Source organism: Pongo pygmaeus, chromosome 9 (assembly GCF_028885625.2).
Source record: "Pongo pygmaeus isolate AG05252 chromosome 9, NHGRI_mPonPyg2-v2.0_pri, whole genome shotgun sequence".
In the NCBI taxonomy this organism is placed as follows: domain Eukaryota; kingdom Metazoa; phylum Chordata; class Mammalia; order Primates; family Hominidae; genus Pongo; species Pongo pygmaeus.
In genome coordinates, this window is record NC_072382.2 from 122630122 (window position 1) to 122647500 (window position 17379).

At 49.1% G+C, this 17379-nt stretch overlaps 1 protein-coding gene across 11 annotated transcripts in view; it reads left to right on the top strand.

Annotated features, from left to right (window-relative positions):
• The window catches only part of GRIK4 (glutamate ionotropic receptor kainate type subunit 4), a 476655-nt gene that overhangs the window by 341087 nt on the left and 118189 nt on the right, over positions 1-17379 (top strand). For all 11 annotated transcript variants that reach the window (XM_054440160.2, XM_054440159.2, XM_063671507.1 and 8 more), the window contains one exon: positions 6398-6559. In XM_054440160.2, coding sequence (XP_054296135.1) covers positions 6398-6559 — 162 coding nt within the window. The remainder of the gene's footprint in view (positions 1-6397; positions 6560-17379) is intronic.

The following is a 17379-nucleotide window of genomic DNA, read 5'->3' on the forward strand; positions in this document are numbered from 1 at the left end:
CAACTAAAGGCTTCTCTCTCAACACAAATAGCCAGACCAAGCAATTAGCATCTTATGGTGACTTTTTTTTTTTTTTTTTCGAGATGGAGTCTCTGTTGCCCAGGCTGGAGTGCAGTGGCACCATCTTGGCTCACTGCAACTGCCTCCTGGGTTCAAGCGATTATCCTGCCTCAGACTTCCAAGTATCTGGGACTACAGGCAGATGCCACATAACCACGCCCAGCTAATTTTTGTATTTTTAGTAGAGATGGGGTTTCACCATATTGGCCAGGCTGGTCTCGGACTCCTGACTCCAGGTAATCCCCCTGCCTTGGCCTCGCAAAATGCTGGGATTACAGGCGTGAGCCACCGCACCCGGCCTATGGTGACTTATTTAGAAAACTTTTCCCATTTGACAAGTAGCTAAGAGTCACCTCTTGCCAAACAAGGAGGAAGAGGAAGGCGAAGCCTCCAGGCCAGATCTTTCCTTTTGGCAGGGCCCAGCAGTTCAGGGGGACCAGGAAAAGGAAGGAGATTGGGGCAGTGCACCCACTTTGGTGACAGTGGCAGTACGGAGGATGGATTGCACTTGGACAGAAGAGGACTCCCAGGCCATGAGTGCCTGTGTGCCAGGCACTTCTCATGGATTACCTGTGCAAGGTAGATGCTCTTACCCACACTTTACAGGTGAACACATCAAAAGTTCAGAGACCCACCTGAAATCAGCTAGCCAGTATGTGGCCAAATGAGGGTTTGAAACCAGGACTGTCTTATTTCAAAACTTGTGCTCTTCCTAATACATGCTACTGTTTCCTGATGTGATTGCCACATTGCACAATGCCAAGGGGCACCATTCACAAGGTCATCAGTATAAATGGCACCTGGGAATTGAACAGTATAGTGGCTAGGTATCCCAAGATCAGAGGCATGATCTCCATTAAATAGCAGCTATTGCAGAAGAGAAATGATGAGGACCTAACCTGGAGGGGTTGGAAAGGAAGGGACATTTAAGAGATAGATTTGACAGAATTGGCAGTTGACTGGGTGTGGAGTTAAGAAATAAGGGAGTTGAGGCTGTCTCTGAAGTTTCTAGCTTAGGTGCCTGGGAGAATAGTAATGCACTTATTGGTTAGGAAGGCAAAGGGGAAGGGGCTGTTGGGCAGAAAACATCACGGAATGCCACTTCCCCTGCTTACCCATTTGGCCTGGGTTAGGAGATGAGCTTGATTTAAGGCCACCACCTGGACCTGTGCTTTGGTTTCTTGCTTTTCTACTTATAGTCAAACTCAGAAACTTAATCTGGGCCATTAAAAGTTCTTGTGCTTTTAGCTGTAGTTGACTAACCTGGTCCTGTCCCCAGGATTGACTAAATCCAGCCCCCAGTGATGGGACTTGCCTGCTTAGCCCAGCTGAACATGTCCCGAGGGCCCTTCTTCCCCTAGACCTCCCTTGCAGAAGCTACCCACAAGGTCTGCCCAGCCTTTCCCTTATCCCTCCATGTTCCCAGACACCAGACACTAAAGCTCTACATTTCTTGGCACCAGAACCTGTGTGGTATAAGGCATGGTCGGCCCCTTGCAGCCATGGTAATCTCACAGTTTCCTCTCTTCCTCCAACAAAACTACCTGAGCTCTAGGACCTCCACCTGTCTGGGGCCATGCCCAACTCAGCCCCCACTCAGAGCCTGTTCTTGCTCCCTGGCCCAGGCGATGAACAGGCTGTAGACCCATAAAGTTTCCTGCAGCTTGCAGCAAATGGATGCCTGTTTGTAAACCAGGACATTGGACATCTGCTGCAGAAAGTGAGGGGCGCCCTTCCAGATAGCTCTCAAGCCATTATCCATGAAGCATTCCTTCATCTCAGGGTAACATCTGCTCGTATCCACTTGTGGCTCTGACCTGACCTTCAACTATAGCTATTTGGACCCTTACGTACCATTGTATACACAAAGATTTGCACACATGTATGCACGCATGCACACACACACACACACACTTAAAAATGTTTTTCATGTGAAAGCCCAGTGATGATAAAGCAAGCTGTCAGGATTTTTTAAAAAAAATACAATAATGCAATTCACAGAGGACAGTCAGTGGTTAGCACAGCTTCTACTCATGTTTTTACACCTTCTGGAGGTGTGACAGGATGTGCTTGGTGTTAGAGTTGGCCACAGTGAGACCCCAAGGCATTAAGATGTCTTCAGTCAACTGTCCTCAAAACAGCATTGACCAAACAGCTTTTAGGTACCAAGCACTCTCTAGATGCAGTGTGAAGTTCAAAAATGAGGCAGACATATCTTTGCTTCCTGGAAACACACAGCCCCCTGTAGAGAGAGGCCACATGTGTGAACAAAGTGCAACATGGGGTCCGTCACAAAGCCACCACGCTTGGAGTAGTAGAAGACCTGGTCCTGGTCTCTGCCCCACCACTTGACTTTACCAGGTCCCATTTGCTCTGTTCTTCACCCTCATTCCCTGGTTTGGGACAATGGGAGTTGACTCCTGTTGGGAGTAGGGACCCTCAGGATATCCCTTCTTGGGATATTTATAAGAAGAGGATCAAGGTCCCCATGAGAACCTGTTCCACCCGAGGGACTGTTCCTTTCTGTCATCGTATGAAGGTTACAACCAGCCAGGCAGTGTGGCTGGGGCGGGGTTGGGGAGGTACAATGGGAGCCTAAGTGAGCCAGGTGTGCATTCTTAGGTAGGGCTTAAGATGGGTGGGCGGCGGAAACCAGGTGAACTTTAATCCCTTCCATTCCTGAAATGTGTTAGTTTTATGAAATATCTCTCTCTGCAAAATGTCTCCACCACTTGACTTTGGATTTCTAAGAAATGTTTCTCTGAATAGATGTAGAGTAGCATTTCCCAGATTGCATTCTGAAGCACGCTACTGCCAGGCACTCATGGATTTTGGAGGAGAAAAAAAAATCCATGGTCCTGGTTTGTTCCATGGTCAGTGTGTTTGGGAAGTTCAGGGTTAAACAAAATTAAACCAGCTGCTTCACTGCTGGACTCTTTTCAACCTTTAATATGCTAGTGATTATTATGAATCTTGAAAAGGCAGATATAATATGCATTGTTTTCCAGCCTTATCTGAGCATGGAACATTGTCTTCATGAAATTTCTGTTGGTGTCGCCTGGAAACCTAATGCCCTGAGGAACACCCTGAGAAATACTGGCACAGAAGATGTTCATTGTTTGTAAACTAGTGGTGGTCAGCTATTTCCCATATTCCTTTAGATTAATAGTCTTCAATAGCAGCAGGAAAGTCTTAAGTTTAGATAAAAAGGAGAATTTCCTTACTGTAAGGATTCTCAGATACTAGAACCTTAGAGTGTCATGGGAAATGGCAGTAAAAGAATGTGCCCCTCCCCCTTCCTTGTCCTTCCACAGGCTATCCCATGAGTCATTATAAATAGAATGAATTATCAAGGAAGCTTCTGGAATCTTTTTATCTTAAGGGGCCTTTGAAAGTTGCATATAATTGTGGGATAAGAAGGTAGGAATAAAAAGGCAGGAAGACAGACTGGCTGACTTCTGGGTAGACTGTCTCTAAGTGTCTGTAATTAACTCATTCATTCTTACTCCGCCCAGAACATGCATTTGAAGGGAATACCTTTCTAACTTAGGTTTCCAAGACAAGTGGAACTGAAGAGGCAGAGAGCCAGAAGCTACCCCAGATTTCATGGTGGTCTTTCAGTAGCTGTCGTATTTGCCAAATAGGAGGCTAAGCTTTACATGCATCTTACTTGTTTCTTGAAATAACCTATAAGGTTGCTAATATTGTTTCTTTTTTAAAAAACAAGGATCTGAAGCCCAGAAGGTTACATACAGACCTTGCTTAAAGTCATACAGCCAGTATGGTAAGGAACCTGGAGTTGAACACCAAAGCCTGAATCCACTATATCACCCCAGCTGCCACTGTGAATCTGTGGACATCCAGGGCCTCAGGGCTTCCTTAAAATGAGCCTTCATCCATCAGGCTATGTGTGTGGGGAGAGGATGGAGTTGGGCTGATGTGTCTGCCCACAATGATAAGGAAGCCAGGGAAGAGGACATTTTCCAGCCTCTGCCAACCATGCCCAGCCAGGCCCCTTGGTTTGCCCACAACAGTCTGGCTCTGCCCAGTCACAGCACCGTTGCCAAATGCATCTTCTTCTCATTAGCCATCTGCCCCCTTGTGCCTACCGATATAGCCCATGGGCAGCTGCCCTGTTAGAGAGATAGGAGATAATATCAGTGTAGGAATCAATACATTCTCTGGCATGTCCTTGTTCTCCTAATGGGAATGTAGCAGGATCCAAAATACACTTAATCCTTATCCAAATCCACTCTGTCAGGCATTGGTGGCTTCAAAGGAAGCTTGGTACCTCCAGTTTGCACGTGTAAGCTAATGAATCCGGGCTCTGGGCAGGTGAGCTCAGGCCTACAGCCTGAGGCCTTGGCAGTGTCTGGAGCTGTGTGGCAAGGATACAAGGGCGGCACCAGGGGCCTACAGCAGCTACGTCTTCAGAAGAGGAGACTGCCTGGAGGAAAGCAATCTTTCTGCCTGGCCAGAAGGAAAGCCTAAGGCGCTTGCCATCTGTCATGTCAGGCTGAGTGGCTGACGGGCTAGTCCTGGGGTCTGGAAGTCCTGTGTACCCCCAGGGTGTGGATCTGTGTGCGAGGCACTTGGAATGAACGTGCAATGAATGTGATTTTTGTGTGAAAAAGTGGCCTGACACACATTTGAAGGCATCTTTCCAGGAGCGGGGATCAGTGAGCTGAATAATCTATACCCTCTTGACTGGTTTCGCTGTACAGGGCCCAGGGAGACCTTAGGGGCTAGGGCTCGGAGCTCAGAGGAGGACACTGCCCCTCTCTATAACACTAACTGTCCTCGGTGCACTCGCACCTGCAGGCTAACACGTGGCCCCACCAGGGTTATTGCGTGAGGATCATGGGTTGCAGGGAGAACTCCTTTGAGCTTCTAAACGTCACTGCCTTAGATGGGGTTTCCCTGACTGTGTCATCTAAAGTAGCAGTCCCTCACCCCAAGTCCCATCCCCATAGCTATACGAAATGATGATGAATTTGTTTCCTTACTATCTGCCTCTTCCACTAACTGCAAGCTTCCTGAGGGCAGCAAGTGTGTCTCTCTCATCCATATCCTCCATGCCTAGAACCGTGTCTGCCACATGATAAATGCTTAAATGTTTATCAAGTGAATGAAAAAATTAGTGGTAAATGAAGGCACCACCCTACCCGCAAACCTTCAGGTTGAGGTTCTTGGAAAGCAAATTTGGTTTTGGCATTCCTCCGCTGACAGTGCCCTTGGGTCCCATCACACATAGGACAAAGGGCACATTCCCAAGCCTGGCATCCTGACTCTTATGGCCTGGCCTCTGCTGACTGCCCCAGCTTCGTTTCTCACCATCCCTCTCCCAGGCCCCCTTGTATCCAGTGTGCTAACCCACACTTCAGGTGTATAAGACTTAGGGTCCTGCTGGAAATGCAAGCTCCTGGGCCTCAGCTCCCCAGATTCGGATTCAGGTAGTGTTAGGGGGGGTTCAGGAGTCATCTTTTTTTTTTTTTTTTTTTTGAGACGGAGCTTTGCTCTTCTTGCCCAGGCTGGAGTGCAATGGCACAATCTTGGCTCACTGCAACCTCTGCCTCCTGGGTTCAAGCGATTCTCCTGCCTCACCCTCCTGAGTAGCTGGGATTACAGGAATACACCACCACGTCCGGCTAGTTTTGTATTTTTAGTAGAGATGGGGTTTCACCATGTTGGTCAGTCTGGTCTCGAACTCCTGACCTCAAGTGATCCATCTGCCTCGGCCTCCCAAAGTGCTGGGATTACAAGCATGAGCCACTGCGCCCGGCCCTATCATTTTTTTAAAAAGGAACCTGGTTGATGCTGATGGTAGAATCACACTTTAAGAAGTGATGTCTTCATCAAAGTACAAGCACACCATGGGCAGTTCACTGAAAGGGCCATGCACTTTCTCAGCTCTGCCTTTATATACCTGGGGATTTCTAGCTGGAGTAGCCTTTGACCACCCACAATTCTCCACCCAGAAAATGCCTATATATCCTTCAAGACACAGCTCAAGCATCCCACCTCCCATGGAAAAAACCCCATGTGCCTAGTGCTGCCTCCACTAGGCACATGGCTTTTTCTTTCTCTCTCTAGCTAGTGCATCTTGTATATAATTTGTTTAGAGATCATTCTGCTATTTTTTTTTCCTCCACCCTCCACCATCACAGTGTTAACTCCCAGAAAATCTGCTCTCATTAACTCTGGACCCCTAGGTCCCAACAGAGTGTCTGGTGTTCACTGGACTAGAATTTGGTACCCAGATGTGTTCTACCAAAGTCCATCCCTCACTTCACCCCTTCCTAACTATGTTCTTATTTCTGATGCTGGGTCTTTCCAGGAGTTCTCACTCCAGAGAATGGACAGCCTTGTGGATGATCGTGTCAACATCCTGGGATTTTCCATTTTCAACCAATCCCATGCTTTCTTCCAAGAGTTTGCCCAGAGCCTCAACCAGTCCTGGCAGGAGAACTGTGACCATGTGCCCTTCACTGGGCCTGCGGTAAGTACCCGCCAGAGCTCTTCCTGGTGCCCCTTGGCCTCTGCATATTGCCCCTCGGCCTCTGCATATTGCCCCTCGGCCTCTGCATATTGCCCCTCTGTGGGCCAACCCCTGGGCAACACATCTTCTTGGAGTCCAGCCGTCTCCCGCTCTAGTCCCAGCTCAGAAAGGGAGGTAGAGAGGTGTAGGAAGCGGTTGCAGGGGATGAGGTTTGGGAAGCAATGAGCTGTAGACAGCAGGGAGGGGGCTGTGTGTAGGCACTGGATTGTCACTTAGTGATGTCTGCAAGTCTTCTGTGGCCAGACTCTCAATAATACCATTGCTGAGAGCTGCCTGAGTTTAGGATCCAAGAATCGTTTGGAAGGGCCTTTAAGCTGATCTACTCCCTCATTTTTCAGATAAGGAAACTGAAGCCCAGGCTGGAATGGGATGTGGAATGGGGATGTGGGGGTCTTGTTCAAGGGCAAACATCGAGGCTGTTGCAGAGTGGAACTAGACCCCAGGACTCCTGGCTCCTGGTCTGGTGCTCTGTCCACCCCCTGGCCACTTCCTGCATCGCGGCTCATCTGGAGTGGCTCCCTTCTGCCTAGTCCCTGTGCTTCCTCTCTGCAGTTCTGGCCCCTTCCGACATGTGTGATGGGAGCAAACCTTTCCATGGCCATTCTCCACTGAGTTGGATATTCTTCTCCATGGGGCAGGCCAAGAATATCTGCTTGTGTACATTTGTTAAAAGGCAAGTTCTCAGGAGAGTAGGATTATGTGGCTTTTTATGCCCTGTCCTAGCCCCATTATACACAATATTTTATTTTTAAAAGCCCCACGAGGCAGCCCTTGTGATGCTCACCCCAACTTCCTGAGGCAGCTACTATCAGTATCTCCATTTTACAGATGATAAAACCGAAGCCCAGAAAGGTTAGGCAAATAGCCCAGGGTCACACAGCCAGTGAGCAGAGGACCAGGATCAGAACCCAGGCCGTATGGCTTTACAGTTTATATTTTTAACCTCTTTTCCATTCTGCATCTCTCTAGGACTGTCATTTCCTTGCCATGCTTTACTGTAATTGAGCCTGGCTAGATGGGAGTACAGTGATGCATGCGTAATGACATTTTGGTCAGCGATGGACAACTTATATGACAGTGGTCCCATAGATGATAATACCACATTTTTCTTGTCCCTTTTCTGTGTTTGGGTATGTTTAGATATGCAAATACTTACCACTGTGTTACAGTTGCCTACAGTATTCAGTACAGTCACATACCATACAGGTTTGTAGCCTAGGAGCACTACACTATCCCATATAGCCTAGGAGTGTAGTAGGCTGTAGCATCTAGATTTGTGTAAGCACACTCTATGATGGTCACACAATGAAGAAATTGCCTGATGATGCATTTCTCATCATGTGTCCCCATTGTTAAGCAACACATGACTGTAGTTACTAGGTATTTGTTGAATGACTGAGTGAGTGAGTGAGTCAGGTGGAATGATGAGTTATAGATAGAAAGAAGTGGAAAAGTATTAGGTCTAGGAGGTGGCAGTGGAATTGGGTGCACTCCTGGAGTGGGAAATTCTCTGGTGAGTTTTTAAAATAGGAGTGATGCCTGTCTCTGATAAGACATGCCCAGAGGCAAAGGCATATCTAGACGTCTACACACTTGGCGTCTAATTAGTACTTGGCCAACACGGTGACCTTGGAGGCAGGCTGCGGAAGCCGGGGCCTGGACTTAATGACCTTTCACAAAACTCTGTGCTTTTATGATCGTGCAGCCTCGTGGACATCTTAGGAAGGAAGGGGTAGCTAAGGAGGTCAGAGCTCATGGAAAACTCAGGAAGCTTTGATCCAGGGAGTGGGACAGGAGGAGCAGGTTTGAGAAACAGAGTTTCATGCAGGTTTATGGAACCCATACCAACAAGATATTTTAGACCTAAAAGAGGCAAAAATCCATGGGAAGGACTGGGGAGGGCAGCTGAAGGAAGGAGTCATGTCCGTTAAATGGTTTAAGGGACAGAGAGGGACATCTCAAAGCACAGTGTCATGTGCAGGATCAGACTCGACCCCTAGCAGCAATGCAAGCCCTGTTCTCCCAGCTGAGTCTGCTGTTCTTACAGTTCTCATTCCAGTATTTTTATTTATATTTATTTATTTATTTATTTATTTATTTATTTATTTATTTATTTATTTTTTGAGGCAGAGTCTTGCTCTTTCGCCCAGGCCGGAGTGCAGTGGCGCTATCTCAGCTCACTGCAAGCTCCGCCTCCCAGGTTCACGCCATTCTCCTGCCTCAGCCTCCAGAGTAGCTGGGACTACAGGCGCCCACCACCGTGCCTGGCAAATTTTTTGTATTTTTAGTAGAGACGGGGTTTCACCGTGTTAGCCAGGAGTGTCTCGATCTCCTGACTTTGTAATCCACCCGCCTCGGCCTCCCAAAGTGCTGGGATTACAGGCGTGAGCCATCATTCCAGTATTTTAATAGGTGCTGACAAACTTGAAAGGCTTGCAACACAATATCAAGAAAGGAGAAAAAAAATCTGTCTCTTTCCCTTCAACCCAAGCCTCACCACATTTGGCATCTGGCCTAGTGAAGTAAATGGTCCCAGGCTCTATTTCCTCATTCTCTCTGAGGGTATCTGCCTTTGCATTGTGCTCACGTTGGCCACGAGCAGACAGATGAGGGTCCTTCAGCTCCTAGTGGGCTTCTTTGTAAGGATCCAACACAAAGGCCAGGAGTGCCTTTCACAGAGCTGTGGGTCAGTGCTGCCATGGTCAGATGGGCTGAAAAGACCACTGGCCTTGGAGTCACAGAGCCTGGAGTCAAATACTGGCCTTGACATTTTCTCACCATGTGATCTGAGGTAGTGACGTAACCCCCGTGGGCCTCAGATTCTTTTTCCATAATTTTAGGTGAATTATGCCTGGCCATCTTAGAGCATTATTGTGAAGATGGAATCAGATATGATTCTATCTTCAATTCACAATCATTCATTAAGTTAATATAACAACCTATATATGCCAGATGCTGGAATAGGCATTATTAAATATATCAGGTAGCTTTTGCTACGTAAATACTGTGTAACAGCCAACTCCTAAATCTCATGATACACAATAAATATGCATACAATACACATTTATTGTATGCGTACACATTTATATAGCCCGTGGACCTGTGGGTTAGTGAGGGAGCAGCTCGTCTAAGCTGGCTCAGTTGGGCAGCTCTGCTGCTCTGGCTGAGATCTCTCAGCATGCATGAGTTGGCTAATCCAGACTGGGCCTACTTGGGGCCAGTACCTCTCACTCTTCCTCTGGACCAGCAGGCCAGCCCGGCATATTCTTATGGTGATGGCAGAAGGGCAGCAGAGCGAGTGGAAACACAAAGACCTCTTAGTCCTAGGCTCCCAGAAAGGCACACTCTCATTTTCTTGGCAAAAGAAAGTCACACACACAAATTCAATGTTAGGGAGTGAGGAAATGTACTCTCCCTTTTAGAGGAAAAAAATGCAAAGGCACATGGTAAAAAGTCTGAATACCTGAATACAGAGTGTGTCTTAGACCATTTGTATTGCCATCAAGGAATACTCGAGGCTGGGTGATTTGTGAAGAAAATTGGTTTATTTGGTTCCTGGTTCTGCAAGCTGTACAAGAAGCATGGTGCCGGTATCTGCTTCTGGTGAGGGCCTCAGGATGCTTCCATTCTTGGTGGAAGGCAAGGGGAGGGGGCGTATGCAGCTCACATGGCAAGAGAGAAAGCAAAAGAGAGAGGGGAAGAGGTGCCAGGCTCTTTTCAACAGCCAGTTCTTGTGGGAACTGGAGTGAAAATTCACTCACTGCTGTGAGAATGGCACAAAGCCATTTGTGAAGCATCCACCCCCTTTATCCAGCCCACCCGGGTCACTGCCACGTGAGACTTGGGACCAAACAAACCATGGCAGAGTAGGATGAAGGATTGGCTCCATCACATAGTCACACAGTGAAGATCAAAGCCACTGCCCTCCGGATGTGCCATACAGGAGCAGGGTTCACCTGCACCTCTGGGAAGGTGACTCCTGAGCGTATGTTACTCTCATGGAAGCGGAGGAAATCCCCTGAGTTCTTCCTGCAGTGGTTGGGGAAGGCTTGCCCAAAGAGAGGGAAGCCAGTAATTCACTGCTTTTCTGTGTGCAAAGCACCAGGCATGGTCCACAGCATCCCAATGGAGCAGGGGCCCTGTGCTGACTTGCTCAGTGGACTGGAGAGGGTGTCCTGTCCTGAGGATGCCACCCAGGGCCGTTTAAAAGATAGACACCCTGACCTCGTTTGTCTCCTTCCCAGTTCAAGGTCAGACCTCCCAAGGCCTCAGCATCTTATGCTCCCCAAGAATGCTTGGGGGATATTCAGTGAGTGGGGGTGTTCTCTGAGGCTCTCTTGGTGCTGCTGGCGGAAAACAAGAGTAAAGATGGGCTGAGCTGCACCGGTTCAAGGCTGTCTCAGGGGACCATGCGAGGGGCATCCATGTGGGCCTCAGGCCTACAGCTGGTCCTTGTGCTGGTCAGATTCTGCGTCTACTTTAGTCAGCTTTCTCTCAGCCAAGCCCCTTTGGTTTTCTTGCCAATAAAATGGACGAGTGTTCTTTCTTGCTGAGGACAGCAGGGCGCCCGCCCCACTGGGTTCACCTCGGCACGGAGCTGAAGACTCCTGTAGCCCTTCCCATGAAATTATCCTGCCTTCTCCTATTTTCCTCCTCAGGGCATCCTCGTAACAGTTAAGAGTGGTCATGTAGCCCTTTTGGACAAGTGGGGAAACTGAGGCACGGAAATGCTGGATGGCACATCAAGGGTCCCCCAAGGTCAGCACTCCAATATAACCTGGAGTAGAACCTACATCTGTCTCCCAGTGCCAGAGAACCTTCCAGCTACTGCCTCCGTGGCCTCTGAGAGGGAAGGGAAGGTGTTCCGGACACTCTCACCTCAGCGCGTGGAAAGGAAGCTCACGGCAGCAACAATAGCAACACACCTCTCTCAAGGCTTCTCACTTTAGCAACTAGCTTTTGAAAAGTGGTGCCTCTTCCTGTCTCTTTGGGGGCTGAGAAATTCACAACACAAACAGCCCAGCTCTTTTGTGTTCTGCGGAGCTGGAAGGCGAGAGGGAGTCAGTTCCAGGAAAAAAGCCTGGTTCTGTCCCCGCCATCGAGCGTTCTACAAAAGCTGCAGCTCCAGCCCCAGTGGGGATGTTCTCTCTTTGTCTCCTTCTTCTTCTCTTCTTTACCCTTTTCTCCCTAGACCTTCCTTTCTGTTTCTCTCTCTCCACACGATGTTCCCCAATCTTTCTTCACTCTTGATACTTTCTTCTCTCCATTGCCTTTTTCTCCTGACTTGGGTAAGGGTCTCCTGCTCTTCCTCACCTTCTGGGTCAGGCCTTCGGCATTCTAAGTGGAGCTTTCTGGAGAGGGAGCCCTGTTCTAAGGGCACTGGGAGAGGAATGGCTGAACTGAGAGGTAACCAGGAAAGCAAGATCAGTCCACGCCCCCAGGTCATACCTGCCACGTGGCCGACAGGAGATGCAAATGTGCTTCTACCTGAGACAATGCAAGCAGAAGAAGGGGTGTCAACAAATGGAGACACACACCTGCTAGCTTCACACGCCATTCCCATTAATCACGCTGCAAAGAACAAAAATCCTGGAAAATCATTAAAATTACAGATGGCTAGATTAAGTAATTAGAATTTAGGCTAAAGCAGATGTTTGTAATTAAGTGTTTATTTCATTGAATAAAATCCAGATTGTAAGAACTATTCCATGGGATTTTAATGGTTCCTGTCCTGGTATTATATTGGGGGGTAGAGTTTAAGCTGCAGAAGTTCAGAGACAAATGGGCATCTGGGAGGATCCTGGGAATCCCGTCATCTGGGGCATGGAGGGAGATGAGGGTTACAGGTGTGTATTTAGGAGATATTCTTATTTTCATGTCATGGGAGGGGGAAGGAACTCAGCCACAGCTCCCTGAGTCACAATTGATTCATCTTAATTTATACAGAGCCTTGCATTCCCCTAAACAATTTGCAAACAGCTCAAAAGAAAATAACAATGAAGAACCAAATGAAAATATAACAACAAGAGAATCAAGGGTTCATTGCCAAGCAACGTTTTGGTGCCAAGAAAGAGGAGAGGATTTTAAATGAGGATTGAGCCATTTGGGGGATTTAATATTTAGAAGAGACAGGGACAGGAGAAGCAGAGACAAAAGCGAGAGGCGTGCACACACAGATGAGGAATAGAGGCCACAGAAACAAAGGAAAAGGAAAGGGAATGAGAGAGCAGAGAAAGGGTGGAAATGGGCGGGGGGGGGGGGTGCCTCCTTCCCCTGGTGGGCCCAGAAGTGGAGACATGGATGGAGGGCTTTGTTTTTTTGTTTTGTTTTGTTTTTTGTTTTTTGTTTTTGAGGCAGAGTCTCGCTCTGTCGCCCAGGCTGGAGTGCAGTGGCACAGTCTCAGCTCACTGCAACCTCTGCCTCCCAGGTTCAAGCAATTCTCCTGCCTCAGCCTCCCAAGTAGCTGGGACTACAGATGTGTGCCACCATGCCCAGCTAATTTTTTTGTACTTTTAGTAGAGATGGGGTTTCACCGTGTTGGCCAGGATGGTCTCGATCTCCTGACCTAGTGATCTGCCCACCTCGGCCTCCCAAAGTGCTGGGATTATAGGCGTGAGCCACCGCATCTGGCCAGGAGGGCTTTTGTAACAGAAGCTGCTTCTCCCTGACTGTAGCCCCAAATGCTTTCCAGAGCTAAATGAGTAAGTAATAGCAGAGGGAGAAAACAATTAGGAGAGGGAGAAAGATGCTTTGGGATGGAGATCTGAAACAAGATGGAAAAATGGATGAGGCAGAGAGATGACAGGCTCGCACACCATCAGAGGAGAAATTGGGTGAGGGTAGGAGATTGGTGACTGTGAGGAGATAGCTGCAGGCACAAGGGTTGGGAGGTGAATTCTCAGAGCAGTTTGAAGGATCCAGGTGAGAAGCGTGGGCAGATTGGCAGGAGCCTGTAGAAGAAAGCGGCCTGGTGATGGGTGGAGGAACCCGAGGAGACTGCAGCAGGGGAGAAGACGTTTAGGGTTTAGAAGGGGTCAGCTCTGACCAGCCCAGGCTGAACCACAGAGAGGAACCATGAAGCCCAGAGCCTACAGGGGACACGTCACTGGTTTCACCCCTCTGAAGGCCACACACAGGTGGAGAGGAGACCACAACCTTGAGGATTTTCCTTCCACCCGCTCCCTGCGCCCAGCATCCCTAGCTGGCATTAGTACTAGAAGCACTCGAAGAATCTTGAAGGCCATGGAATTAGAGATGCCAAAGAACATTGCCAACAGGCATGCACGGATCTCTCAGCATCCACATCATGCGCTAATAAGAGAGCATCAGCCAAGAAAACCGTGTCCCAGACGGAGTGGGAATAGTGGCAACCATGCGGCAGGAACAAGCTGGGGGCTTGGTAGGAGGATGTGAGAAATGGAGTGGCACTTCCTCTGCAAATCTGCCGTGATGAGGGTCTCTTGGGGACCAGCACACAGCCTCACCGGAGGAAGAGGGGGCCTGGGGAGGGGGCCCATAGACACTGGGGCCTGGTGCAACAATGCCTCTGAGAGGAAAGGGATCCCCAGGGCCTTGGTACCAGAGTACTCTCGGCAACAGAAACCGTGTATCAAAATGTCTTGTGAGAAAACGGAAATGTGTTATTGCATGGCTTAGCAAGATTCTGGAGTGGTGAGGTTGGAGACCAAATCTTTTCCATCTCTGCTGTGTCCCCACTTGGTTACAGCTTCATGCTCAGGCTGGAGCTGGGCTGGCTGCAGCAGTCCAAGCATCCCAACCAGACACAGACATGTCCAGAGGAGAGAGGAGCGTCCTCTTAGGAGACAGGAAACTTTCCTGAGAAGCAAACCCCTCATTCCAGGCCTCAGTTCATGGCTCATTGTTTCAATGGGGTCACTCATACTGTCCCAAATCACATATTGGCATGGGGACCTTGGACCACCCAGGATTCCCTGGGACCTGGGGCTGACTCAGCCTCCTCTGAAGCTCCTTACAGCTTGGGACAGGGAAGGATACCTAAATAAAATGGGAGGAAGAAGGGGAGAATGGGTGCTAGGTAGTCAGCCAATGGCTAATGGCTCTTAACTGAGGGGCTAACGTGAGGACAAACAACCAGTCTGGCCAGGAGGCAAACTGGGTGATGGCCCCAACACAGGACATAAGAGAAGCCTGCCCACCATCCCTTCCTGCCCCCATCCTGGTGCCAGAATCCCATGCTCTCATCTGCTGTAGAGAAGGCAACAATGAAAGATTGCCCCAAGTTGTCCTGGGAGATGAGGCATAAGAATAAATCTGATAGAGCAATGATAACCTAGGCTTCTCGGAGGGAGGGAGGTGGAAGATAGTGCTGTGGATAGGGGAGGAAGCCAGTCTGGACAAAGGGGTACTGGGCCTCCAGGCCTTGCTTTGTGATCTTGGGCAAGAGAAGAATGCCTTGCGCCTCAGTTTCTTCTTTCATGAAAGAAGACAGACAAGTGGGGTTTTTTTTGTTTTTTTGTTTGTTTGTTTGTTTGTTTCTGAGATGGAGCCTTACTCTGTTGCCCAGGCTGGAGTGCAGTGGTGCAATCTTGGCTCACTGCAGCTGCCGCCTCCCAGGTTCAAGCGATTCTCCTGCCTCAACCTCCCGAGTAGCTGGGATTACAGGAGCGCACAACCACGCCCAGTTGATTTTTGTATTTATACGAGAGATGGGGTTTCACCGTGTTGGCAAGGGTGGTCTCGAACCTCTGACCTCAAAGTGATCTGCCTGCCTCGGCCTCCCAAAGGGTTGGGATTACAGGCATGAGCCACTGCACCCGGCCGGATGAGTTGTCTTCTAGAATTCCTTCCAGCTCAAACAATCCACGATTTTGGGAATCTGAGAATGGTGAGATTAACTGGGAGGCAAGGGAGAAGGTGGGACAGAAATTGGTTTATAGCATCATTTAAATAGCTAAACAGAAGGATCTAGAAGCCAGTTTCAGTAGGGGCAGCTAACTTCCCCTGAATTTGTCTAAGCCGGAAAGGGAGAATCTGCAGCATTAGTCTGTGGCATGTGAGAGGCCCATTAATAAAAGAGCCACATGTGCTCAGGGGAAAGCGAGTTACATGGAAGGACAAGGATGGTTGTAGGCTTGCAAAGGAGCATTCACTGCCATGCAGGGTGAATCAAATGAAGAAGGAGCTGAGGGCAAAGGGGAAGAGCAGGGAGGCAGAGAAGAGAGAGTGGAAGATGATGGATGGAGGGACTCGGGAGTGTGGCGGCCCAGCCCAGCTCATCCTAGCTCAGCAGGACTGCAGAGGTGTCCACTGTTCCCCATGGTGAGAATTGGGTGCCATTTGTTGCTTAGTCTTCGGGTTCCAGGAGGCTCTGGGACCAAGGGACAGACAGGAAGGGAGTTGGAGTAGGGGAGGCAGGAGACTCGACGGAGGCCAAGGGCAGTGGCCTTATCCAGTGTCTCTGTGGAGAGTGGGAAGGTGTTGAGGTCTATGGTACCTGCCAGATGGTAGTAGCTGAATAAAAGTGGGAATAAAGCAAAGAAGCAAGGCAAGGAGGGGAAGAAGCAGCAAGAGAGGGAGGGAGAGAGGGAGAGGGAGGAAGAAAGCATACACCAGCCAGGTAGTTTTGTGATGCAGGTGAACTTGGACTGGAACAGACAAACCTTGTTGACTGTTTTGCTCTGTAATTGCCTTTTAAAGAGATTATCCAGAGCTGGCTCACCCAGTTCCCCTCATAGGCCTCCTGGCCCAACATGTAGCAAAACTGGGTAGGAAATAAGCCCATCCACCCTGCCTGTAGCCCCCTGTCCTTACCACTCCCTGGAGCCTTACTTAGTTCAGTCAACACCTGCTTCCTGAGCACCTGCTAACATCTGTCTGGACCTGAGGGGGCACAGCCCCTGCCCTCAGGAATGCTGTCTTCTGACACTGGCAGTTTGCAGAGCACTTTTACAGACTTGTGAGGCAGGGACTGCTGCTTCTTTTTTACAGATGCAGAAATTGTTGCTCACTTGGAGGGATTCACGTGCCTGGGATCACTCAGCACATAGTGAGGGGCTGGTATCTGGACTCTGGGCTTGGTGTTCATGCTTTTAAGCTCTTTCCTCGACACCTCACTGTCTTGCACTGCTTACACTCTGCCTGGAGAGCTTGAAAAACCCCGAGACAACATCCCTCCATCCAACCGTGGAGGGGCCAGTGTCCCAGGGCTGGCTAGGAAGGAGGCAGGCTGTAAGCAGTCGGTCCCATGGAATGGTGGTCTCACAAGGGTGCTCTCACAAGGGTCTCATGTGGGACCCTCACAAGGATGCCATCAGTTGAAAGAGGAGGCTTGGAAGGGGCAATGTTGAGTCGCCAGTGATGGAATGTCATGTTTCAGTGAAGGAACTTGCCTTGTAATGGGACTGTGTGTGGACTTCTAGCCCTGTAACACCACCCCTCCCAGGAGACCTCCACCTGCCTTCCTGGACCCCCTTAGGGCCTTGGCACAGTACTGAGTGTATAGTCAATTGCACTTACTAGGGCTTTTTTGTTTGTTTGTTTGTTTTTTGCCAGGGACCCCGCATTCATTAACATAGTGTGGTATTACCTCCTCCTTAGATGGCACGTTCCTCAAGGACAGGTGGCTTCTGTCTTTCCACTCCTACCACCTCCACCAAGATACCCAGCTTTCCCCTCCCCACAGGCTGCAAATATTATATCCACTTATTGGGTAGTGGGCAAATTTCAGCCAGAAGTTAATTCAAGTCAAGCAAATGTCTTGGGGGCCAGCCACATGACAG